This window comes from Camelus bactrianus, chromosome 17, assembly GCF_048773025.1.
Source record: "Camelus bactrianus isolate YW-2024 breed Bactrian camel chromosome 17, ASM4877302v1, whole genome shotgun sequence".
In the NCBI taxonomy this organism is placed as follows: Eukaryota; Metazoa; Chordata; class Mammalia; order Artiodactyla; family Camelidae; genus Camelus; species Camelus bactrianus.
Genome location: NC_133555.1, coordinates 28,091,688 through 28,110,472, shown reverse-complemented (window position 1 = coordinate 28,110,472; position 18,785 = coordinate 28,091,688). Strand labels below are relative to the sequence as shown.

General features: G+C 45.9%; 1 protein-coding gene across 4 annotated transcripts in view; it reads right to left on the bottom strand.

Annotated features, from left to right (window-relative positions):
- IL17RD (interleukin 17 receptor D) overlaps window positions 1–18,785 on the bottom strand; it is a 155,563-nt gene that overhangs the window by 87,726 nt on the left and 49,052 nt on the right. For 2 of the 4 annotated variants that reach the window (XR_012499970.1, XM_074344621.1), the window contains exon 1: window positions 17,866–18,123. The exons of the other annotated variants lie outside the window; for them this stretch is intronic. Coding sequence is in view for 1 of the 2 variants with exons in the window: in XM_074344621.1 (XP_074200722.1) it covers window positions 17,866–17,991 (126 nt within the window). In the remaining variant the exon portion in view is untranslated. Of the gene's footprint in view, window positions 1–17,865; window positions 18,124–18,785 lie in introns of those variants that run through there. 4 annotated transcript variants of the gene reach the window in all.

The window sequence follows — 18,785 nt, the reverse complement described above, 5'->3', positions numbered from 1 at the left end:
CTATTTACAATAGGCAAGACATGAAAGCAACCTAAATGTTCATTGACAGATGATTGGATAAAGAAGTTGTGGTATACATATGCAGTGGAATACTACTCAGCCATTAAAAAGAATAAAATAATGGCATTTGCAGCAACATGGATGGACCTAGAGATCATCAATCTAAGTGAAGTAAGCCAGAAAGAAAAAGAAAAATACCAAATGATATTGCTTATATGTGGAATCTTAAAAAAAAAAAAGATACAAATGAACTTATTTATAAAACTGAAACAGACTCGCAGACATAGAAAACAAACTTATGGTTACCAAGGGAGAAAGGGTGGAGGGGAGGGATAAATTAAGAGTTTGGGATTTTTCAGATACACCCTACTATATAAAACAGATAAGGACCTACTGTATACAACAGGGAACCAAACTCAATACCTTGTTTTTAAAAACAAAAAGAAGACAATTTGGTGCAAACAGGAGTGGAAGGGAAACAGAAAATTAATCTCTCAGCTTTGCAATTACCTACATGCAGATTATCTGCCAAACAAACTATTTCTTATGTCTGGTCAATTTTTATCTGCTGCTGCCTTTCTTCCACCCCCGCCACCACCCAGCACATGCCCGAACCCTCTCCTCCCCTGACAGTCGCTGACAGAGTGGTCCAGGCCTCCAGGACTGTCAACACCCTGATGTAATTCAGGGCTCACAGGGAGTCTGAGGCAGTGCCCTTGTTTATGGATTCAGTGATTGATTGGACCCTAAAAGCTCCTGGCCCAGAAGAAGACTAAATGGGTTGAAATCAATCATTAACACTAGTGTCATGTAAAAAACAAGAGATGTGAGGGGGCTTTGGCCTGTGGACGAGGAGCACAAGAAATGTGAAGGATGGAGGCAGATGGACACACCAGGCACCTTGGGGTAAATAGCAGAACAGGCAGATCAATGATGATAGCGCAGTCAATGGGCAGGCACACCCTGCAAAAATAAACCATCTGTGCATGAATTTTTTAAAAAATTTAAACACTTTACTTTTATTAGAGAAATATTTGCAAAAATGGCCACAGGCTGGGTGTCCTTTCTCCAGAGAGATCAAAAGCAGACACCCAAGTGTAAGAGGCAGGAGTCCGGGTGGAAACAGAAGGGACCAACTCAATAAGGAGATGAATGTTTAAGGACAGAAAAATAACACCCTCCAGGTAAAAGTTATCTCAAAAATAATTGTTAAATTCTTAAGAATAATAATTCTAGTCTGACTGTCTCATTTTATAGGTAAAGAAACTGAGAGTCAGAGGGGTCACCTGCCCTGCCCACAGTCAGAGTCAGCTAGCATGGGATGCCCTCATCTCCCATCACACTGACCTAGATGAGGCAGTCTAACAAAGTAGCTTCTAATCCAAGATCAGGATTTGTAAAAACTCCAGTAAAACAGGATTTACGGGAAATGTGTGATCAATCCAAAAATTGGCTTTGGAAAATACATGTCTGAAGAAAGGTTTACTAGCCAAATTACTGGTACAAATAGAATTCCCATGATAATGCTTAGAGTCAGCTATTTTCAAAATATGCTATTAAGTCCAAAAGATTCACTCAATCAATTCTTATTTTAAAACCCTCATTTACTCACTTAAACATCTTCCCTTGTACTTCTGCTAAGTAACGTTTCATCCACACCTCACATTAAGACTACCAGACTTAAAGCACTGAAACTTACTCAGAAGGTAAATCATCAGGTGGAAAGATTCAGTCCCTCTCTAATAAACCCAGAATGAAACAAGTATAACGTACCACCCAAACAGCAAAGTGTAAATAAAAATTACAAATACCAGTATTTTTTAGGATGTGGAAAAATGAGCCCACTTATTTGGCTGATAGCAGTCTGCCCCCAATCATTATAAGCAGTTACAATGTGGCCAGGCACGGAGCTCAATGTTTTAAAGACAGTATCTTATTCAAGTCTCAAAACAATCTTGGGAGATAAACTATTATTAACTAATTTCACAGATGAAGATATTTGCCCAAGGTCACAATAAATGGTAGCAAATGGTAGAGCTGGAATTTGTGGACGAATTCTACCCTCTTCACGAAACATAATTCTTTGCAGTAAATTGGCACAGTCATTATACAATGCAAGCTGGTAAACATGTACTAAGAGCTATAAAATCTTTGCCCCAGTAATTCCACTTTGAGAAATACTATATTGTCAAGGAAACAAAGCAAAATGGGAGGGAGAGGGGCCAGGCAGAAAACCAGTCTCTAAAGATGTACATAGCAGCTTTATAACAGCAATAACTTGGAAACAGCCCGAATGCTTCATCTATGGGGGGGAAAGAAGTAGTTCCAGGGGTGGGGGCACACAACATGAAAAGATCCATGAAAATGGCCACTAAGAGTGACAAACCTGTGAACTATGTCAATACATGGAAAATCTTCAAAACACAAATATAAGAAAAAAAGAAAACAACCATTAAAAAAAGTAGTGATTACAACTGTGCATCAAGATGTGTTTATGTTGTGTTCAAGAGTGGAAGAGTTAGCATTTAACGCTCATTAAGCTCTTTTTTTGGTATTAGGCTGAAGTTAACAAGCTGTAAAGGCGACACAAGGAAACTCTGCTTAAAGATGCTGATTCAGAATGTCTTTCTGTTCCTGATCCAAAGATGTGAAGTTTTCATATAAAAATAAAGGAGCAGCTCTTCTAATTTTAAAGCCCCCTCTTTTAAAATAAACAAATAAATCTCCTTGTAGGCTTTCAAGTAAGTCCTATTTTAAAATAAGATTAACAAAACCTCCTTAGTTATAAAAACCCCTAGCTCATGAATTTTTTTTTGTTAGCCATTTAGCAAATTTATTTAGGAACAAATATGTTGACAAATTGGAACATTATTTCTGTCACCATTTGGTTTGCACTAATAAAATGCCACACTCTCAGAATCTCACTTTTATAATGCATTTGGAAAAGTAACGCAATGTAAGATCACGTAAACCCATGGGGGTGGGGAAGAAGGTTTAAGAATGTCTGAATACAGGCCAAGATGGAGGCCATGCATGCAATGCCTGAAGTGGGAGGTTTGTGCCCAACTGCCTTTCCATAGAGTCTCATTCCCCAAAGAGGAGCAGGACATACCCAGACAGGCTTTTCACTGCACCTTGCCCAGGTCAGCAAGGGAGCCAGCACATCCCTAGCCAAGCCACAGGCACCCCTTACCCTGTCTGCACGTCGCTCCCCTGACCCCTCCAGTGGCTTCCCATACATCATGTCACCTCAGGGCAACAGAAGCACAATTAAAGAACATACTATCTAACTACTACATCTTTTAAGATGAAGGAGGTTGGAAAGTTGGGGAAGGAACTGGTCCACAGTTGGCGCTCTCTTCCTTCTGCGCTAGGGGAAGAAAAGCAGCTTCCTGCCCTCTCCCTGGGCCCATCTCACAGTGCTCTTCTTTCTGAGGTTCCTTTTTCCTCTGTCCTTAGCAACAGACACAGACGGCCCACATTCCCATTTTGCCCTCTACTTGGGAAGACTTACTACAGTCCCTCAAGCATAAAGGATCTCTGGGCTCCATGTGTACTTGTCACAGAGCCAAGGCCCCCCAATCTGGCAATGCCTGCCTCCAAGGCAAGCTATCAAACAGGGCAGCCTCTAGTCACGTGCAGCTATTTACACTTAATTTGAGTACAATTTAAAATTCAGTCCTCCACTTGCACTAGCCACATTTCAGCCAACTGGTTAATAACTGCTGAACTGGACAGTGCAGGGAAGAACATGTCCATCGTCATAGAAAGTTCTACTGGATAGGGCCTGCTTTCCTGCCTCTGCAATTTGGGTGGCATTCTCCCACAGCTGGACAACTCTTCCCAGCTATTACCAGGCGCCAGCTGTCACCTCGCCTGACACCTAGATGACAGCTCAGTTTCACCCACGCAGCGTTTTTTTTTTTTTTACATGTAAACATGGATGTGTAAAATGGACATTTTCTTGGTATACAGTTCCATGAGTTTATACACATCTGAATGTATAATTAGATGTATAAATGTATACATCTGTGTATCCATCACCACAGTCAGCACACAAAACACTTCATCATCCCCTCAAAATTCCCTTGTACTGCCCCTTTGTAGTCAAACTCTCCATCCACCGCCCCCCACCAAAAACCTGGCAACCACCGATCTGGCAGCTTTTTAAAAAACTCAGATTCCTGGCCTTCCCCTGGAAATCCCACTTAAGCAGTTCTAGGGTGAGGCCCGGAATCTTCCCCCTAACCCTGCCCGCTCCAGAAAGAATGTTCCTCCAGTGATTCTGGTGTTCAGCCAGGTTTGGGAACCTCTGGGGTAAATGCCGAATCCCAGTTTAATTTAATTATCTGCAAAGCGCTAGCTAGTATCTAGTCTTGCTTTCCTCCCAACCCCACGAGTGTCTGTGTTGCACATGGCAGACGTCCATCTTAGGCTGGTGCTGGGAAGGCAGGGCAAGCTGGACTGCTGGGGGCACCGGCAGGGTAAGAACTCTGTGGCTCTGGTTTCTGGCAGAGAGAGGCCTCTCTGAGTCATGTGGCCTCCCATCCTAATCCCTTCCTGGCTTTTTGTGCCATGGAATCCTCATCTGGAGAAAAGGGAACCACATCAGAAATAACCATCTACCTCTGAGGCTCACTGGAAGCGATAATTTAGATAACGCATTCAAAGGCCCTGGGCAGCCAGGACGAACGGTACCTTGTCCTAGATGCATCATCACCACACAGGGCTGCCTCTGATTGGAACTCTCCTCACCCTGTTTACTTGATGGATGTGGAAGATTAGGACTCAAGTTACAATAAAACTGCAGCCTTTAAAACAAACAAACAAAAAAAGTCGAAATGTTTTTTCCTTCTAAATTCGTGATCCCAAGGGCAGGGTACCAAATTCCATTTTTAAAGAGGAATTCAGAAGAGTCAGCATCATCTCAGAAAACCAACTCTGCTCAGAAAGTAAACAATGACAAAGAGGGCCAACACTTGAGAGTTTAGCCATTCTCCCCACCTTACTCCTGCTCTGCTAAGGATTCCTGGAAAACACTTTGAAAAGTTTAAGATGATCAAAGGAAAAGAATGGCCAACCAAGAAATGCTATCATTTAACATCACATGTTTATTTAGCCCCACCAAGCCAAAGAGAAGATTGTTTGAAAGGGAGAGAATGCCTGCTTAATCAACTAAAAATGCATTCATTACTACGCTATTCACCACGGCTTTCCTGAAATCAGACACTTTTGCCCCTAGACCATAAGATTGAAGCGATTTGAAATGAAAATATTTCCTGTCCACTGCTTGCCAGTTTCTAGCCCCAGAGTGATATAACAGATGACATCCAGTACAATAAATGCTTTTATTAACCATAAATTTGAGACTGCTTTAGGGATTTGAAGTGTTGGGTTTCATGCTGAAAAAATGTAATGTTATCCACAGACCATCAGTGAGTAACAAAAACAGAGGCACAGGTTATGCTACTTTGATCAAATTATGGCCTTCCCCCAGAAAATTGTCTTTTGCATTTTAAATAGTAGTTGCATTCAGGGCGTATCTTCAAGGAGCACCACAATAGTTTAATCATGTGTCTTGGAGAGTTTAATGGAAATTCATTCTGAGTGCAGATTTATAGAACCAACAGCTTCTGTTAAACAGAAAGGAAGTTGAAAAGTGTTATGAGACTGAGTGGAGAAATACAAATACTAAAATGGGACCCCAAAATCAGAGTTTCCCAATCTCAGCGCTACCGACATTTTGGGCCATTACTGGGGAAGGATGACGTGCATTTGGGGATGTTTAGCGGCATCTCTGGTCCCTACCCGCTAAATGCCAGTAGTAAACCGTCTCCCGGTTGTGACAACAAAAACATCTCCAGTGATTCCCCAAATTACTCCCAATTGAGAACTATTGCTCTAAATCAAATTCTAGACCTGCTTAGCAAATGCTGCCTGATTTCTCTTTTTTTCCAAAGAAAACGTCAGAGCCAGAGGAATCTCGCAGCCTTAGCTCCCTGCCCCAGGGCCACCCCGAGTGATTTCTCAACTCAAAAGCACTCAGTGAGGCACTCCCTCTCCCACCAAAACCGATGGTAGCAGAGCCCTGGAAACAAGAACTCTCCCTACTTGACTGGGGCAAACTAGACTAAGCAAAGGCAGCTGGCCACCTTCTCTGGAGGCGCCGCCTGGCCTACCCTTTGTGCCCACTCAGCACAGGAACCCGGCCGCTGGGCTGGGCTGCGCAGCATCCCTGCCAGCATCTCGATCACTGCTTTTCTGGCCTTTCGCTGTCAGGCCACGGTGGGGACTGTGGACTCAGTGCCAGAAAAGAGAAAGAAAAGCGAAGCTGAACCTCTGCGGTCCATTCTCGGATGCTGAATGTCCCCCTGTTACATCTCGGCACGACATTTCACGGCCAGCAGGGGAGGAGGCCCGGTCCTGAAAGCTGAACAAACGCGGGGCGCACAGGCCCGCCTGCGCCCTCGCCGCTCCCCACGCTTATGAATAAAAGATGGAGGTTTTGTCTCTGCTGTCTCCCTGGTACCCTGGGAGAATAACAACGTGTCGCTTTCTGATGTTTTAACTTACTTTGAAAAATAATCAATATTAACTTTCCATGTCTTTGGCCCTTACGTCTGGGACAGGGGCAAATAAATGAAGGAAAAGCCATGCTATTAGGAAGAAGATAGTAATTCAAGTTAAACAAATGAAACTGTCTTTTAAGGGACTCTAATAAAATAATTTAGGCAATAATGCAATCACAGGAGGAAAAGACTGGAAACTGACTTTGAGGACATGTTTTGAGTGGAGTGGTCTTTTCTGGAAATAAAGTTCAATGTTCCCTTAGCACAAAGGAAAGAAGTGGCTGAGTTTTGGTGTGAGGGAGCATTCAACCGTAAACCTGCCCCGGCCAAAGAGAGGTTATAATAGGAACTCATTCGCAGTCGCTGAGGGCCCGTGTGAACAGCAAAAAGCCTTATGCATTCTCGGGACATGGCACTCCCAATTTTAAGAGCACAGTAGTTGATTTCAAATAGTCTTCAAGGAAAGAAATTAAATTACAGGACTGCACAAATGACACCCTGCACTTTCTTTGGACTCTCGGTAATGTAAACGTAAAGTTTTACTGCAAAGCACTGCATGTTTTTTAAGTGATAAATAACAATAAGACCAAACTTGGTGAAATCATTAGAAGAGTCTCTACATGCAACAATTTCAAGTAGGAAAAAAACCATTCTGCTCATGGCTAAAACTGCACCTATACTTGTTACTCACTGATATCTAAAATACGTCACACTACCACCTTGAGAGCCATCTTCCCAAAATAGTTAACTTACCCTAATGGCGAGGAAACAATCTGAAACCCAAGTTGTGGGATGGTCGATGCCACAAGTGATCTTGATGCTTTGAATGTGTATGTTATAAAGGACCAGAAAGAGGTGGAGGGACTGTTCTAGGTTAACGGACACTTAGGAGACAGGATGTGTAAAAGCAGTGAGTGGCCTGTATCTGAATCCTGAAATGTGATTCAGAAAGAAATCAGGAAGAACTGAGGCACATGGGGCAAAGCACTGGTGACTCTAGGCAAAGGGGAAATACGTGTTCATTCTACCCTTCTTTCAACTTTTGTATAGGCTTGAAATTTTCAGAATCCAAAATATGGGGGAGAGAGTAGAGCAAAGTGAAGCCCCAGATACAGGTGACTGGCTGGTTGCCTGCTGGTCTGGGTAGCAACTTCAGCTTCCTGTTTAGTTTCAGAAAATAGATGCTCCCAAATATAAAGTCTTAATACAAAATAGATTCAAGATTAAAATATTTGTTTAAAAAAACATAATAATGTGACTTATTATTCATTTAATAATTCACTGGGTGGGGGTGGGGGTGTGTACACGCAGCAGACATTTAAGACATTTACTTTAAAAGCTTCTGCTTTTAAAAAGTCATAGGTCCCTTTAAAACCCCTTTATTCCTTTCCCTAAAACTCTTCTCCTGCAATTTATCATTCTTTTTCTCCTCTTATCAGAATTCCTACTAATTTAAAAACTTTAGAATGGCTCTTTAAAACTCCCCTGCCTTCCGCCCAAACTCTCCATTATCCACCCCCATCTTTTTTTTAATGAGATAAAAGCAATGATTACACTAATCTCCAACTTGAAAATGATGCACTTAAAGGAGAAAAAAAAAAAAAGTTTGACCCTTTAAGTAAAAGGAAGAAAGCTCAGTAGATGGGAAATGTGCTCAAGTGAAAAGATGTCAGGATAGAATTTCTGTGTCTCGAGCTTCAAAAACCCAGGGAGGAGAACAATGAGGCAGGCTGCATGTCCAGAGTAACCCTGAGAGACCTGGGTGGCGGTCACCTTGGGCACATCAGACACTGGGAACCCACCGCTCCCACCCCCCGAAGCAGTCTTCAGGCAGCACAACCAGATGTTACATTTTCTCTGCTTAATTTTGGTAAAACTCCATGACCTCTTTCTCAAATTAAAAAGGCAATGCTATTTTTTTAAACCACAGGAGCTATCTTTAGTGAGGCCTTCTAAGGATTTCATTAATTCATAGCCAGCCAACCAGGACTTTTCCCACAGTCTCCCACAAAAAAGCCCGGGAAGTCACTGATTGCTTGGCTGGATCTGAATATGAGCAGAGGTAAGATCAGAAATATCTCGTTCCTCCCACAGGGAGGCAAGGCATGAAAATCAAAGCTGGGCAAAAACTCATTACCACAGCTGGCCAGCAAACCCACAGCCCTGGAAAGAAGGCAAAGAGCGTCTTTGATTCTGGATGGACTGACCAGTGACTTCAGAAAATGAAATGCATTCACAAACCAGAGGGGACTAAAAGAAAAGGAGACCTGTACCTCTGCTAAAAAACCAAGTTTTCGTACCACCTGAGGGCTGCCGCCAGTGAGTGAGAGTCATTTCATTCACATTGTTTCATGAAGTCTAGAACCAGGATGCTGAGTTAGTTTTTAGCAGTCAGTTTTACCATTTTTTTTCACCCATGGTGCAGCATAACCTAGACAGTTCAAACATCCCCTCTTCAAGCAACCAACACTTTGCAAAGTGCAACTCCCATCCGTTACTGGCCCCAGCCACTGCCTCTATCAACTCCTGGGAACCTGTGCTGCAGCCCAGCCCTTGGCCAGTACGGGGGCCCAGTGCCAATCATCTGTGGTGGGAATGAACCAGGGGGGTATGTTTTTATGTCACTCTCAGCATCTAATGCCACATGATGCATCAATGTTAAGAAAACCTAAGTAAAGCCAACTGTACTTCAGTTAAAAAGAAAACATAAGTAACGACAGAACTTCGGAGGAAACAGTTATTACAACTGCTTGCCTTCCATGTCACCTCCTCAGAGAGGCCACCCGGGATCACCCGCTCTCATCACCCCACTTTAATTTCCTACTGTGTACCAGCTGCTGACCTCCTGGTGCAGCAGGGGATGAAACAGATCAAGGCCCTGCCCTCAGGGAGCTGCCCCTGCAGTAAGGGAGGCGGACAGACAGGTAAGATAACACCAGGTGTGCCTCATGGTAAAAAAAAATTCTGTGAAGAAAACTCCAGTGAAGAAAAGAGGCACGTGAGAGAGCAGCGGTTGCTCTTTTAAACACAGTGGTCAGGTCTGGTCTCTTGTTATTATTCTGTTTGTCTCCTCTACTACAATCTAAGCTCCAGAAACCAGGCCTCACACATAGAAAGCACCAAATGCTCACGGAATGAAGGAATGGCCACTGAGAGTCACTCATCTGCGGGAGAAACCATCCAGGTTCCACCTGACAGGTGCATGCAGGCAAAATTCAAGGCACCCCATTATCCAGTCCCAGACTTTGTCTCAGCCACCTTGTTCCCACCGCCTCCAAAGAGCATGCTCTTCCAGCTTTACCCACATGCCCAAACTGTCCCCCACCTCCAGAGGCCCCGCTCAAAGTTCCCTGCGTAAGGCCTGCCCTCTTCGACCATCCCCTCCTCTAAGCCTCCTCTGAACTGTCCAAATGAAGTTTCTTCTTGATAAAGAAATCAAGTTTCCCCTTCTTCACTGCATCGCTGCAAAAGCTGGACGCATTCTCACTACACCAGAGGTTTTCTGGCATAGGGTGAAATGCACACGGGGAGGCTGGGGGGCCTCTCAGAGAAAGGTAGGCCTCCTCCAAAGCAGGGGAAACGGAGGCAGAGCAAGTAGCCAGTTAACTGAGAACCAACTGAGACATGGGCTCAAAAGCCAGAGTTCCAGAGGAGGACACCCAGCCACACCTCAGGCTCCACACTGGCAACTACTTAAGATAGAACGTTCCAGGATGAGGAACAGCAGGAACCATGGTTCATGCTTCTCTGGGAGGCGTGAGGAAGGCAGAGAGAGGATGGAGAGTTCCCTGTACTGGGGAATCCTTCCCCCACCTCCCTGTCTCTGAGCCCCCATGCTCTGTCCTGTAGCCCCGCCCGGGGAGGGAGCCACTGCAGAACAGGGCCTGGTCCCACTCCTCTTTGTGTTTCCCCAGAAAACAGAAGTAACTACAGTACTACACCGTGACTTGACACAGAGTAGCTGCTCAAAAAACTGTGTCTTGCCTCCTTACCTCAATTAAGTCTTTGTGAACTTCAGACATGGAGCAGTTACAGTAAGGCCTAACCATGTGAGTGCCTGGGCCCCACCCAGAGCACATGTGCCCACTCCAGAGGACAGAGGTGATAAGCCATCACTCAACAGGGACCACGCTCGGGCTGACTGCTCCTGCATTTGGTCTGCATTGCACTGCATTTTCCTCAGATAAAAGGGGAAGAAACCCTCCTCAGGAAAAGAGAAACCAGAAATCACCTGGACAGAATAAAACCACAGAGAAAGTGTTTCTAAACCATATGGCCCATCTCAGGAAAATGTACCTCTTCTTTCCAAGGAAACCCTCCCTCCATTCCATCAACCCTCCCACTAGCAAGTAAAACAGTCCATCTCAGAACAGAAGTCTGGGGCCATAGCCAGCATTTTTTAAAGGGTCACCATTCAATGGGGGGGGGGGGGGGGCGGCTACAAAACTGACAAAAACAGAACACTTGGAAAAACTCCCTAGTTTTTAAGGGAATAATGGACTTTCAAAATCTAAAAAAGTTGTATTTAAAGCCTAATCCCTTATGATTTCAAAAGGATTCATTTGAAGTATTCATTTAATGTGTGAGAGGTAAATATCCATCTGAACATTATAATTAATACTATCAATTTCCATTCTCTTTTCAAAGTCACTGCTCCAATTTTATAGACATTTCTGCTAAGTTCAAGCAAGCTCCCCTACAATGTAGTAATTTTAATGAAAAGCCCCATGATTAATGTCTATTAGATCAGGTTTGGAATGAAGAAACGTACAATAAAATTACAATTTATTACACTTCCAACAAAATCTGCCACCTACTTACCCTTTCAACTTTTATGTACCAGCCTTATGCAAATAAGACATCAGGTTTACTATAAAGCAAATGCTTCTTAAAAGTGAATAGGAGAGGGAGTTTTCATTCACCCTATTAAATCAGACAATTTATAGGCCAACTTCCGTTTTAGAAGAGAATTACATGTGTGTTCACATCACATCTTTATTTTGTCATCCACCCAGTGATTTGTTGAGGACAGCTGGTACCTATTAAGTTCCCCCTTTAAATGGTGTAGCCTTAATTAGCCACATCCACCTTCCCAGACATTTCCAAACAAGGAACCAAAGAAAAGGAAAGCCTTTTTTATCATAGATGCTTTGAACAATGGAGTTGCAAACGTTAAAATAATAGGCTCTATTAGAGACTAACCAGTTATTCCTTTTTTAGGCCCCTTCAAAAAACCAGAGTACAGAGGGAATTTAAATTTCAGTCTTTGTTACTTAGGCATTTTTTTAATTGTTCAATTTTTAAGTTTCACGCCTCATATTATTAATTAAACCTTCCCAACATCCTGCTTAGGAAAGGATGAGGGACGGTCTCCCCAGATATATTCTTGGTATTTTTTGAGCTACAGACTTCTTACTTGGACTTTTGAGCACGAGAACAGACAGAATCTGCAAGCAGAGAGTAAGGCAAGTATGGTTTTCTATGAATAGACACCAGGCTTTTCCCAGACACTGAAGAGCTTCCAACTCATACAATTAGAAGTTCAGTTGATGGAACAGCTTTAACCTATCATACATAGGAAAAACACACACTAATTCGGTTACAATTTAGGCTTCCCTTCTTTAAAAAACAAAACAAAACAAAACCATGTATTCAGGACTCCAAATGTGAATGATGTCAATAGGCTAAATTTTAAGCAAGATAAGGTGCCATCTGAAGAAATCCCCCTTAGATTTGGTTCCTTCTTAGAGACTTGCCCCAGCTTTAATCTGCAGTAAGATTATCTGTTTCAATAGGATGTGCTCACTCCTGGGCTTGTGTCTTTTCAATCAGCCAGTGGCCCTGCCGGGTTTAGAGTGGCAGAGAGGAAGTGGCCTGTGGTTAAACAGAGGAAATACCAAGGCATTTTAATAGAGCAAATAGTCTCTTTACTTCCCACAGGGAAGAGCTTCAAAGGCCCTGGGCCCTGGAGGAGACAATGTGTTGTGGGGCCATCAGTCACCTAATCGTGTGTCAGGCCCATTCAGAACGTCCTGGTGGCCAAGACAAACACTGCCCAGGAGGACACTGCCTCCCACCAGCCAAGCAAGTCAGGCTGCTTGGAGATGGGGCCCATGGCACCAGCACAGACAGGCCCCCTCTGCTTGCCAAGGGCAGGAGACCCTTCAAATTTGTAGGAGATGTGAAATGGAAAAGGTGCGGGCTGCCAGGGCAGGGTGGCAAGAGAGAGGTCTGCTCCAGGGCTCTGCGGGTCCCTGAGCTCCTGCCTCAGCCCATTCTCTTACAAATCAAGGGGGGGGGGGGGGACAAGCTTGCAGAAGCCTAAAAACCCATCCATCAGAGGCAGATGCAAAAAGCAGTGAGGAATGAAAGGGACAATTAATTGTTGATAGGGTGGCCCCAGCAGCAGCAGACATCTGCTGGGGCATGGTATGTGAAAAGTTCAGGAACCGATGCTGGAAAGAGAGTTTGAAAGCTTTGAAAAAAAAAAGCACCAACACATTTTAGGCCAAATGAAGCATGAAAAATACTCAACTTAAAATAAAGACTTCAAAAAGCATTAGCAGTTCTTTCCTTTGTAGGGAACCCGTCTGTAAGGATTGAGCGGCTGAGAATATGATTTGGATCCTACTCTACTCTTTCCTGAGACTGTTTTCCAGACAAGCCCAGCTGTTCTGGGGAGGAACCTGGTGGAAGTGTCGGGTCCCCTTCACTCCTGGCCTCCTCTTCAACCCCAGGCAGGAGGCACCCACCCCAGCCGGCTGGCTTCCCAGTTCCCCCCTCAGCCAGCCTCATCCTTGTCATTTTCCAGGGCTCTGACAGTCTCCACTTTCTATGCTAGAAGTCCAGTGAAGAAGTTTAAAGTCAAGCTCTGATTTTAAACGTTTAAAATGTGGCTTTTCACCTCCCTTCAACAGCAGAACTTATTAAAATGTCAATTCCTGGGCCCCACCTCACTCCCATTCTGGTCCCATTGGCCTTGAATCTGCATTTTAACGAGGTTCCCAAGGCAATCCCGATACTGGAAGCCCCTGGACTTCATGAGAAATTATCTTTAGAAGGAAATGGTGCCACAGCTAGTACTTAGCTGCTGGTCTCATTCATCCAGCTGTATCCACGAGTTAATAACCACCACAATGCCCCAGGCCCTGCAGGGTCTCAGGTTGAGGAGAGACGGGAGGGAGGGCTGCTCAAGAAAGATGGACCTGGGCCAGATGATTCCCAATTAACACAGTAAAACAGGCTGGAAGAAAGCATCACACTTATAAAAATGTTTCTCTGAAAATGTGTCAACCAGAGCTGAGTCATTTTTAACCAAGAATTCTGTAAGAGACACAAGAGCATGTGTAACATGGACAACATGGCCACAGGACAAGCAGACCAGATGCAGGCTTGAGAGCCACGAGCTGCAAGTGAATGAAAACGCATCCAATTTAGAATCAAATAAACATGCCTGGGCCCACAGCCAAGGAGAGCTCTTGGACTGGACTTTTATCAGGAACCTAAATTTTAACCAGCTGGAACTTATTCTTTTCCAAGTACCACCCTATTCCTTCCTACCTTTTGAGATGAAGTATTTGCCTTAAATGGGAAACTTGCACTTCATTGTAAAGACGATGCCAGCATTCTGGATTCCTGAATTCCTGAATTCCTGAAAAAGCAGACTTTCGGGGGTGGGGGGTAGAAATTCTTTTTCAGGGATTATAGACCAGTAAAGGTGTACCCCATTTAGGTAAGAAGGCAAATGTTCCCTCTTCCTCCACTGCAGGAAAAGCCACTAAATAAAAACCTGTGGGAATAGATTCCTAAATCCTTGTTCCATAAATAGGCTTCTCAAACCAGCAAGGCAAGAGGAGGGAAAAAACCTCAGAGCAAGTGATGGATACAAAGTTACTCATCACAAACAAAACCACTCCACTTCCAAGAAACAAGAAGTTAAGACCCTGTAAGTGTAAATGAGGATGCCGGCCCCTCCAGAAGTTTTACAACTTGTTACTTCTTTGCGAAAACTGCATTTATTACTCAAAGGGCAACTTTACCTGGCAAGTGCTCTAAGAGCTTTTTTTTTTTTTTTTAAAGCAACCGAGGAAGTGTGCCCACACTCATTTCTAAAACACTGCACTGTGTTCAAGATGGTATCAGCCCCTTAATTGCCCCACTAATAATGAAGAGGTTGTGAAATCTGACCACTTAAACCAGACCGGCTCCTCAAAGAGCAACCCCAAAAGGAGGGTTACAGCTGCTGAGGGTTAGCCGGCTGCAGTCACCTTGTGGATCCTGGGAAAATACACGTTCCTGCAGGGGCAAGGGTTCTTGGAACAAACGCTCCCAAGAGAGCAAGGGGTCAATCGCTCAGCTCCTCTCCAGCACCCTGCCCCTCCTTCGAGGCTCGCTTCTCTACCTGGAGGTGCTCCCTCTCAGGTTGTGTGCCCTAGACCCACAGGAAGCTCTCTCCTGTTTGCATCACACGTATTCCACCCTTATTCTTAGATGTTAGCATAGCCCCAGCTAGACTGTAAGCAACCTCAGAACTAAGACCAAGATCTATGGGCTGAACATCCACTGTCTGGTAGGGGACTCAGACATGAATTAAGTACACCAGTACTTCTGGCCAGGCCTCTGACAGAGCAACTTCTGGGAAAATTTACCTAGGGAGGTAGGGTCAGAGAAGGTTTCTTGCAGAAAGTGATGCTGGAGCTGAGAGGGGAGGCTGAGGTGTAAAGAGGAGAAGCACCAGCAGGAACAGCAGGGACAAAAGCCCACTGCTGAGAAGACACTAGAGCTCGATGTGCTGATTGCCCTCCCCCACTTCTTAAAATCTATCACTTAATGCAGGATTTAGCAGGAAGGCTGCAGAGTCTAACTGGGTTCAGCCGAGATTTACAGGGCTCCAGGCTCTGAGCCCACCAACATAAGGTTGAGTGCCTAGCTAAAGAAACTAACTAGCCTGAAAACACAGATGTGAACAAACATTGATGATGTAGTCCGGTGAGAACCAAAGTGCAAGGGCCTGCCTGAGAAGGGAGAGCGAGGGTAATGGCATTCAGAGAGGGCTTCCTGGAGGAGGCAACATCTGAGCTGAGTTTTAGGCCAAACGAGGGGTTCTCATGGGAAGAAAAGGCATCCTAGGAGCAGGAAAAACGCATGCCTAAAGCATAAAAACCATAAAAGTAGCATAAATGGCACAAGAGTTAGGGAGCAGGGTGGGAGGGGCAAGGGCTGAGATTGGAAAAGTAGGTATACAAGGCAGTTGGGCAAGTTGGATCAGGGAAAGATGGGGGCTCCCATCAGATGCATCAAAAAGCAAATCCAAGAGCAAAGGAGCCCTGTGTCAGGTTGGGAAGAGCCTGGAATCCAGAAGATGGCCCAGAGGCTTCCATGCTCATTCAGGAAGTAGATGAAGATGACCCAAGGAAAGGACTGGGGGGCCCAGGTAGGAGCTGTTAAGAAGGTCATCCCCAGCATGAATCTGAGGCCACCCCAGTGCCCCAAGGAGCACCATTAATTCTGTAGACGGTACAGGTTTAGGGGAGAACACATTCTCACAGAAAGCACAAATCCACCAGGTTGGCTCCTTTGGGGCCCTGCTATACCCATAGCATTAAAACTTCACAAGCGTTGTGCACTGAATCGTGAAGCCACCTAGGCAATTGCAGAAAAGCAGAACATTGGACTTATCCACCTATGTTGTCATATGAAAATTCAGAATAAAATGCCTATGATGCTGTTACAGTCATTCAAAACCCAGCATATCCGTTTAGATCTAAAAAATTTAGGAGAATTAATAAGTCAATGTGGGATAGCCTTAGGAAAACTTTTTGATTTAAAAACTACAGAAAACTTGGTATTTATTTTTTTTAAAAAAAAAAGTATAGTGGTATTTTACTAAAATAGGACAGAGTAAGAAAACGTGATATTTAACTCAAATAGGAAGGAGGTTATATTCACTATGGGGTTAGTGGGAGGATGGGTTATAGCTATCTATAGTGAAGCCGCTGGGCTTGAAGACATCCTGGCTGCCGGACTCATACCTAAGTTTTCTGCACTGTGCTTCTCTGAACGTGGGGCAAGTGAGCTGGCAACACAGCCTGTGTTCCTAACAGGGTGTGAGGTCCAAGGCTTTGAGTGCTTGAGGCCATTCAGAGCACCCCACAAGAGGCGGGTCAGCTTTGCTCTAAGAGAAGCACCCCTTACCCACCCCTCAGAGCAGCAATATTAGGGAGATTAGGAAATCCCCAATTACTCCCATTTTTCAGGTGAAGAAATTGAGACTCCGGGCTGCCCTGGATGCCTGAGTGCAAAGCAGTGTGCTCTCCACAAGGGTGAAGGCCATGAGTGCCCTGACGCAGGGTTGGCCCTGGCTTGGATGGGAGTGGTGAGGGGCAGATGGATGCAGTCTCCAGATCCTACGGATGCCCAAGCCTAGGAGCCCTGAGGGGACTGGGGAGCGCCATGCCCCCACGCACACCCGCCTACCCTTTGTCCCACCACCCAGACAGCGTCAAAGAGGCTCTCTGTTAGGGAGAGTTTGAAGCACACCGCGAAGGTCGATGCACCTCTCCAGTCTCTTCCAGGGCACTTGACCGAAGTGACAAACTCATGCCTCCCTTTGGCCATTAAAGATATCCTCAACTCAAACTGGAGCGAGGCTGGGGTTGGGGGTGGGAGTCATCTGTGAGACCATTCACTAGACGAAGGGCTGAATGTGGGAGCAAAATTTACAAGCAAGTCTGGAGTCGGGGGTGGGGTCAAAGGAGGTATGATGGACCAGCCCAGAAGGAACAATGCGGACCGAGACGGGGGCAAACCCCTCCCCAGCGCTCAGGGTCCCCTCCCTGTTAGTCCCGGGCCTTTGCAGAACTGGGCACAGGACGTCCGGGGGAAGAATCCCACTCCCACTTCAAAGAGCCCCCATCCGGACACCTCGGAAGATCCCAACCCTGGGGCGCGCTGCCCTAAGGCGGAGGAGGTCCCGGGCCGGGAACAAAGGGTGGGGCGCCCTCCTCCAGCCCGCAGCCCGGCGCCCCTTTCGCCCGCCCTCCCGGAGCCGGACACCGGCCGGTGGCCGCGCCTCATTAGCAACACAAAGCCGGGGGTCGGGCGGCCCCTTTCATCCCAGCAGGGGCAGGCAGACGCAAGCCGGGGGAGGGAGGCAGCAGGGCGGGAGCAGCCAAGATCTGAGCTCCGCCACGCACTCCAAGGAGAGCAGGCAAGTCGGCTCGGGCTCCACTGCCCGCGAGCACCTGTGCCCCCCGCGCTCTAGGGGACAGCGAGAAACTCGCTGTCCTCTCCTTACCCTCCAGCCGCAGGTGTCGGGGCCCCTTGCCCTGCTGGAGCCGCCCGCAGCCACTGCCAGCTGTGAGCCGTTGAGGCAGGCGTTGACCGTAAAGAAGACAGAGCACAGCTGCAGCCACGGGGCCATGGCCGTGCGCTCGCCCAGCCCGGCCCTAGTCTGCGCCGGGGCAGCCTGCAGCTGACCAGCCCGGAGTGGGCGGTGGCGCGGGCGGCCGCAGCGGAGCGGGCCGCACCACGGAGCATGCGCCGCCGACCCTCGCCCCGCCCCTTCTCTCCCCGGCCTGCCCGAAGCCTCGACCCTCAGGGTTTGGCCACGCCCCTTAAATCTGGCCCTCCTTCTTGGCCCCGCCCTGACCTCTAAGCCACGCCCCCATAGCCTATCTCCCAGTAACTGCTGAGAAGCCGGCAGCTGCAGTTTTTATCCCTTACCTGAGAGATTTTTTTTTTTTTAAATCCAAGGATTTGTCCACGTTATGCCTCCTCCATGCAAAACTCGGGAAAACACAAAAAATATGATAATGATAGTTTTAATAATAATTTACAAGCATCTACTATTTGCCAGGCCCCTTCTTGAATCCTCCCAAAACACACGTGGAAGTGTCAGTATTGTTTTCCCAGTTTTCAGCACAGCAGAGCTAGGGTAATGTGGTGGTGGTTACAGAAATCCTGGAGGGGACCTCAGAAAAATGACTTACTCTCTCCCCATTATTGCTCCCTCCCCCTGTGAACTGTAATAACAAAGTGTCCTAGTCTGGGGAGGATGCTCTTGGGTAACACATAGCAAACACCTAACAAATGCTACAATCTACTGTTAATTGATTTGCACAAAGTCAAACAGCTGGTACCTCCCAGACCTTAGATTCAAATCCAGATTGGCAAAAACAATACTCTTTACCACCATACTTGCAAACTTACTTTGTG